This window comes from Lolium perenne, chromosome 4 (assembly GCF_019359855.2).
Source record: "Lolium perenne isolate Kyuss_39 chromosome 4, Kyuss_2.0, whole genome shotgun sequence".
Taxonomy (NCBI): Eukaryota; Viridiplantae; Streptophyta; class Magnoliopsida; order Poales; family Poaceae; genus Lolium; species Lolium perenne.
Window position 1 is genome coordinate 85,474,430 of NC_067247.2, and position 7,759 is coordinate 85,482,188.

The 7,759-nt window shown below is 47.3% G+C and overlaps 1 protein-coding gene across 1 annotated transcript; it reads right to left on the bottom strand.

Annotated features, from left to right (window-relative positions):
* Nucleotides 1-88: 88 nt before the first annotated feature.
* LOC127293180 (uncharacterized) lies at nt 89-2,302 on the bottom strand. Its single transcript, XM_051322752.2, has 8 exons — nt 2,105-2,302; nt 1,751-1,988; nt 1,510-1,660; nt 1,288-1,358; nt 1,114-1,191; nt 944-1,031; nt 687-742; nt 89-586 (listed from the first exon to the last, which is right to left on the bottom strand). Exons 1-8 carry the CDS (start codon nt 2,168-2,170, stop codon nt 516-518), a joined length of 819 nt encoding a protein of 272 aa, XP_051178712.1. The 5' UTR covers nt 2,171-2,302; the 3' UTR covers nt 89-515.
* Between the last annotated feature and the right edge of the window lie 5,457 nt (nt 2,303-7,759).

Consider the following 7,759-nt stretch of genomic DNA (forward strand, 5'->3'; position numbering starts at 1 on the left):
TCTCTTTTACAACCTTGTTGACCATTTTGACCGCTGGTTTGTGTACATCATATGAAAGTTTACTCAAATCATTTTTAACAAGTTATCACACGTTACAAGGCATCACATTTTTTTCTTGACTGGAGAAAGCAGTACTGATAACAGAAGCATTCGATTCTGAGGCACAAGTGCACATAACAGGTAATGAACGCAAGCAGCAGACACAGACCTCACTACATCTAACAGTTCACATAGCTAAGCTCAGAAGCTCATCCACTACATTTAACAGTGCATAGGCAACACAGAATCATTGCTTCGATCTTCATGGAAGGTCACCCTCACTGTCTGAGAACATCTGGGATGAAGGTTTTGGTAGCTCCACATTCTTCAGGAAGAGGAGTGGTGCCTTATTTTTCTCCTAAGATGGCTCGTTGTCAACCATCTAAACACAACTAACAGAGCAACAGATCCAGAGCAACCACCAATCATCACTAGAATCACTGAAGAAGTGAGCATGTGGGAAGCAGTAGCAGTCCTCAGAATGATCCGCGGCACTTCAGCTGGTCCATGAGAAGGTGAGCGACCGACGCATATCCTTGCTCACGTGCTGTTACAATGCCGAATGCAGTGAAAAAAGATATCAGATCAACCGCGAGTAGTATCAGCAAAAACATCATACTGTAGTTGTATCTTGGAACCGGAATTACCTTGGAATATGGCAATCCCAGTTGGTGCTATCTTCCTCTTCTTCAAGCAGAATGAGCTGTAACATTTTTCATGATAAACTGAGCATGCAAGCAAGCATTACATAAAGTCATACGTACAAACACTATTTCAACAGAAACTATTTCAAGTTTTTTCCGGCAAGTGAGCATCACAAATTTTCTCCACATTTTGGCAGTGCCTTGCCCCATTTTGATTTGTGAGTGCTAGAAACAAAGATGAAACTTGCAAGTTCACTCACCTGTTGCATATCCAGAACTTCTTGATGCCCTTCTCCTCAATACAGTGAGGGCACATCCAGTTCTTGTTCTTCCGAACCTCATCCATCTCTGCCACCACGTCCCAAATTCAGTAGTCTTACATATACTATCCACTTAGAACAATGGCATATGTTGACACGATTGAGCTTACCTTCACCATATCTAACTTTAAGGCAAGCACGGCAGAGTATCCCGTTGGTGGAATGGCAGGAGGAGCACTCTGTCTTCCCTGTCAAAGAACAAAGATTGGTCAAATCAAGGTGATTTTGATATATTGGACTAGCTGCTTAGAACTGACAAAATGACGATAGAGCGTATATTGTACCTATGCATGGCTGGTCAAAGTCTCCTTCCCCGCAGCGCTTGCATCCCTCCTCGCCGCAAAGTTTCTTCTGCCTGAGACCACACGACAACAGCTATACTTACTGAACTAATCGAGAAGCCTCGCTAAGCAAAAACATTGGAAATTTGGAACTGTATATCGTTGCTGAAGAACACAATTTGTAGCAGTAAGGAGTGATACGTGCTGAGAATGATATGAATCTACCTGCAGAAATGGCAGCAGATCCCGAGAACAGGATCGTACACAGCACCCCTCCCCTTGCTGTCGCAGCGCCTCTCCTGCAGCACCCGCAGCCTCTCCTTGTCAATATACACCACCGCCTTCTCCTCGTCCTCGTCTTCATCGGTGTCCTCTTCTACGGGAACCATTTATCACCTCGTTCAGTGACAGCCCGGACCATGGGAAAGCAGGGCGTGCGGTGCGGAGACAAGAGAAGGGGGCCAACCTCTGTAAGGCAGGTGCTCCAACCCCCCGTTCAGCCGGGGGGAGCAGCGGCGGCCGGACCCAGATCTAGCCGGCGTCACCGCGGCGGTCAGGCGGCCCGAGCGACGGAGCGGGGTGAGGACTCGCGGCGGCTTGGGGGTCTTCCTCGGGGTGACGCTTCCGGCGCGACGGGCGGTGGAGGGGGCGATGGCGCTGAGCTCCCCGGCGCAGCGGAGCAGGCCGAGCATCTCCATCCGGGCCTGCACGGGACGCGAATCCCCGGGTTCCGAGAATCGGTGGGGGTCAGGGCCGGGCGGAATGGGGAATCTGGAGGAAAATTTCAAGATTTGGGAGATCGATCGATGCCTGCGCGTACCTTGTTCTCGGAGATGCGGGCCTCGCGGATGCTCTCGTAGTCGGACTTGTCGCCCAGCCTTCCCATGACGGCGGCGGCGGCGGCGGCGGGTCTCGGAGATTGGCTGCGGGCCGGCGGCGCTGTTCGGAGTGGTTGGTTTGGAGCAAGCAAGGGGGCGCTGCCAAGGGCTTCGTTTGAAATTTGAGTGCGAGGGGGAACAGCAATATTTTGTGTCAGCGTGTCTGGTAGTGGTAATCAGTAGGGTAGCGGAGGGTAATTTTACGACACTACCCTCACGCGCCCACGCTGTTCGCACGCTCGCTTGCTGCAAGTTCGTGAATCAATATCTTTTTGGGTACTATGGGAAATTCATGTTGGGATCGTAAGAAAATGGGAAAATGTTGTGGTGCAAGTCGATCGAGTGGCACCCAACTTCTCATCAATAGCTAGTGGCAAAATTTTGAAAAGAATGCAAAGACGAGAAGATAGTACAGTAGTTGAACCGGAATGATACACCACTCGTATGAAATGGCGATAAATCCATTACTTGTGCAAGAGAGATGATGATAAGTTCGGATCATACACTTATATTTGCTAGCAACAATCTTGTTTACAATGACAAGCCAAAAAATCAGCGATGACGCTAAACTTGTCTGTTCGTTTATGATTCTTCCACCATCTCCATCCTCACGGCCAACTACAAGGAACTTCATGAGCTCATCTCACTCGTTGTGTGCCATCGAGGTTCCGTGGCATTGTGAAGTCACCTTGACTCCTCACAACAAAGGCTATTAGAGCAAATATTATCATTTGTAGCAATAGGAGGGCTAGACAGTGTCTTGTTTTGGTAGGCGTCCTCTTTGGTCGTTCGGTTGTCGTCTTATGGGAGATTCTCCAGCGTTCGATGGCTCGGGCCAGTCAGATCCCGGTTTATTGTCGGTGGTCAAGACGTATAAGTTGGATCCATTGACCTAAGTCGACAGGAACATGCAAGAACAGGGACAAGCACTCGTGATTTGGCTTTGATGTTGTCATTGCTACTAGGAGCCTGCTCCATTGTCGGTGGTCTCGGACAAGGACTAGGTGGGGTTGCCAGATTGACCCGCTGTGGTTTTCAACTACTTTTTTGTTTCTTTGCGTCGTGTGGTGATGGGCTTATTCGGATTACCAGATCTCCCTTGGTTTCGTCTTGGCATATGCATTGTCGTGTTTACCAAGATGTCGATGGGGATCATGGCAATTGTGTTTGGTGAATATCGGATAGGTTCTATAGGTCCCACATTGCATGCTGGTGTCATGTCGAGAAGATCCCAAAGAGTAACCGTAGTAGATCGGAAGAAGCATGTGTGTCGGACAATCGACATTCTGCAGCAGTGTTCTCGACAAGTGGGGGCGGTGACCCTGGTTGACTTTGTACATGGTGGTGCTCTTTGAGCACCGTGTCTCATTTTCCCAGATGAATAGCATAGGTCTGACCTTAAGTGGTTATACCTAGCAATGGTGACTCTATCTTCATTTTCTTGTTGAAGGCATTGTCTAGAGAATGGACCTTGTAGAGGGTGAAAACTCATAATCTGACCAGATTTGTTAAACATAGTTACCTTTCTCGACGCATTGTTTTGAAGAAGCTTTTTAGATGTCGAGGTGGTTCTATTGATGTTGTGAGCATCATATTGTTTTGATGGTTTCTTTTTTACTTATTTTGTTTTTTCGTTGTGTGCATCCTTCTCATATTGTTAAAGATGTTGGGGTTAATTGATATCTTCTTGGTATTAAATAGACTCCTTTTACATACTCCTACTAGGCTAGCACTACTTCAGTGAAAACCTATAAATCAAAAAATTCATCTTATGAGTGCCTTTGGGATTGCTTCCTCCTAGGTTATGTGAAGGAGGTGATGATTGGTTAGGTTATGTTTGGTGATAGTCTCTACTTGGTTATGTATGCTCTATCTTAGTTTCTTTCACGGAAGTTGTAGCGTGTCTCTATAGGTTATTTAAGTGCATGCTTTGTCGCCGCTAAATCGACCATACCTATTTACGCGCATTCTCGAATTCTAAGTTTCGCAAGTCGCAAGTACGCTTTAGTACTTACTTCTCTCTCTTTATCCTTTCGACAATCGTTGTCTCGATGATGCAGGTGTGTTGGCAAAGGAAGTTAGCAAGGTTTATCCTCTTGGTTTGGCCCGGACAGGGTTATGGATGCCACTTGGTTATCTTCGGGTGTCTTAGGCTCGTATGTATTCTTACCCATACGCTGATGTTATTTCTCTTTCTTTGTGATTTGTATATTTGTATTGTACACTTTCGTTAAACTTCGCTCGTTGTTATATTTTTTATGGGGCATGTCTTGAACTATTGTGATGTTAGTACTTGTGATAATTCCACTTGCATCGCATCAAACATAAAAACCTTATTTTAGAGACCGGGGTCAATTGCTACGATACGATTGACATGGTCTAAGCACGTCCACCCAGTTTGCTTCACTGCATGCTCTGGTCTCAGGTTTCTTCCCGTGGTCTTCTACCGTTAGAAGAAGTCATGTTTGTACCAGACATCTGCAACATCCTCTCGGTCCCACTGTTGGAATAGGCGACGCATAGGCAACGCTTAAACACTAGGCGATGGACAAACATCTCGCCTTGGTAATAAGAGAAAGTCTAGGCAGGACAATCAAGAAATTGTCTTTTCAAATAAAAAATTATGCCATATTTCACCAACAAGGAAGATGGGCCATATTTTAATGCCAGATGCTAGTAATTTACTCATTTACATGTCTAAACTAATGTGTATTCACATATAAAACACATATACACACTTGGCTAGGATGCTTAAGCACCGCCTAATATTCATGGCCGAAGTAGGTTTCGACCGATCCATTAAAGGAGTCAATGGCATTACATATGGCACACACACGCAAAAAGCAGAAGGAAATCGGCACACCGCACCACCATTCGAGTAATACCATCACAGGCTGCTTCACACGGTCTTCTCGTTCATTACATGGGCAAACAACATTCCTTAGTGGGAAGTTGAATGAGGCCTAAAAGGATCAAGCCCTACACGGCCAATCTAACATCAATAAAAAAATAACAACAATATATTATTGGATTCATGGTGAGTTCCTCGTGTCAAAAATAAAATGGTTAAGCTTCCATTCTCAACTATGAATTGATTTGATAGATTCGATATGCATAATATTGAATTGATAAAGTATTACTAGAGCGCAACAAATTTTTAGCCTGCAGCCGCGGCCCACTGTTAATAGCCTACTCATTTCTAAATTTTAGTAGATCTGACTGGTCAATCGTTAAAGGGAGTCGAGGTGCTGGGGACTCACGTGAGCCTAGAGACCTGCCAGTCACGGCCACTATTAGCAGCCTACTCACTTGTAATTTTTAGTTCATCTAACTCGTCAAACTTCAACGTGAGTTAGTGTGTTGGGCTCACGCGAGCCCAGCGAGAGCTTGCCAGTCGCGACTCACTGTTAGCAGCCTACTCACTCGTAATTTTTAGTTAATCACACCGGTCAAACGTCAAAGGGAGTCAGGGTGATGGGGCTCACGCGAGCCCAGCGCGACTCAGTGTTAACAGCCTACTCACTGGTAATTTTCAGTTGATCTGACTGGTCAAACTTCAAAGGGAGTCGGGGTGCTGGGGGCTCAAGAGAGCCCAGCGAGAGCCTTCCAGTCGCGGCCCACTGTTATCACCCTACTCACTGGTAATTTTTAATTGATCAGACTGGTCAAATTTCAAAGGTAGTCGAGGTGTTGGGGGCTCACGCGAGCCCAGCAAGAGCTTGCCAGTCGCGGCCCACTTTTAGCAGTCTACTCATTGGTAATTTTTAGTTGATCTGACTAGTCAAACGTCAATGGGAGTCGGGGTGCTTGGGGCTCAAACGAGACAGGCCAGAGCCTATCAGTCGCAACCCAATGTTAGCAGCCTACTCACTTGTAATTTTTAGTTGATATGACAGGTCAAACTTTAAAGGGAGTCGGGGTGTTCGGGGCTCACGCGAGCCCAGCGAGACCCGGCAGTCCCGACCCACTGTTAGGAGCATACTCACTAGTAATTTTTAGTTGATTTGACTGATCAAGTGTCAAAGGGAGTTGGGGTGTTGGGGGCTCACGCGATCCCAGCGAGAGCCTGCCAGTCATCGCCAACTATTAGCAGCGTATTCACTGGTAATTTTTAGTTGATCTGACTAGTCAAACATCAAACAGAGTTGGGGTGCTGGGGGCTCACGCGAGCCTAGAGAGAGCCTGCTAGTCGCAGTCCAGTGTTACAAGCCTCCTCACTTGTAATTTTTAGTTGATTTGACTGGTCAAACGTCAGAGAAAGTCGGGGTGATGGGAGCTCACGTGAGCTCATCGAGAGCCTGCCAGTCGCGGCCCACTATTAGCAGCATACTCACTGGTAATTTTTAGTTGATCTGACTGGTAAACCGTCCAAGGGAGTCAGGGAGGGGCTCACGTAAGCCCAACGTACTCACACGTAATTTTTAGTTGATCTGACTGCTCAAACGTCAAAGGAAGTTGGGGTGCTGGGAGCTCACGCGAGCCCAATGAGAGCCTGCCAGTCGCGGCCCACTATTAGCAGCATACTCAGTGTTAATTTTTAGTTGATCTGACTGGTAAAACGAACAAGGGAGTCAGGGAGGCTCTCACATAAGCCCAGCGTACTCAGAGGTAATTTTTAGTTGATCTCACTGGTCAAACTTCAAAGGGAGTCAAGGAGCTAGGGGCTCACACGAGCTCAGCGAGAGCCTGCAGTCGCGGCCCATGTTAGTAGCATACTCACTTCTAATTTTTAGTTGATATGACTTGTCAATCGTCAAAGGAAGTCATGGTGCTGCGGGCCACGCGAGCCCAGAAACCTGCTAGTCACGGCCCACTGTTAGCAGCCTACTCACTTGTAATTTTTAATTGATCTGACTGGTCAAACTTCAAAGTGAATGAGGGTGTCGGGGCTCACATGAGCCCAGCGAGAGCCTGCCAGTCGGGATCCACTGTTAGCATCCTACTCACTTGTAATTGTTAGTTAATCATAACTGGTCAAATGTCAAAGGGAGTCAGGGTGATGGGGGCTCACGCGAGCCCAGCAAGAGCCTACCAGTCGTGGCCCACTTTTAGTAGCCTACTCACAGGTAATTTTTAGTTGATCTGACTGGTCAAACGTCAAAGGGAGTCGGGGTGCTTGGGGCTCACACGAGCCCGACGAGAGCCTGCCAGTCGCGGCCCACTGTTAGCAGCCTCCTCACTTGTAATTTTTAGTTCATCTCACTGGTAAAACGTCAAAGGAAGTCGGGGTGTAGGGAGCTCACGCGAGCCCAGCGAGAGCCTGCCAGTCGTGGCCCACTATTAGCAGCCTACTCACTGGTAATTTTTAGTATATCTGACTGGCCAAACGTCAAAGGGAGTCGGGGTGCTGGGGGCTCACACGAGCACAGTGAGAGCTGCCAGTCGTGGCCCACTGTTAGGAGCCTATTCACTGGTAATTTTTTGTTGATCTAACTGGTCAAACTTCAAAGGGAGTAGGGGTGATGGGGGCTCACGCGATCCAAGCGAGAGCCTAGCAGTCCCGGCCCACTGTTAGCACACTCAGTAGTAATTTTTAGTTGATTTGACTGGTCAAACATCAAAAGGAGTTGGGATGCTAGGGGCTCACGTGATCCCAG

Bases quoted from the DNA above. Each gene is read 5' to 3' on its own strand.
- LOC127293180 (XM_051322752.2), bottom strand. From the start codon at position 2,170: ATGGGAAGGCTGGGCGACAAGTCCGACTACGAGAGCATCCGCGAGGCC. The intron at 1,989-2,104 runs GTACGCGCAGGC...CGTCCCGTGCAG, and splicing joins CCCGCATCTCCGAGAACAAG to GCCCGGATGGAGATGCTCGG. The intron at 1,359-1,509 runs GTAGATTCATAT...GTGTGGTCTCAG, and splicing joins ATCTGCTGCCATTTCTGCAG to GCAGAAGAAACTTTGCGGCG.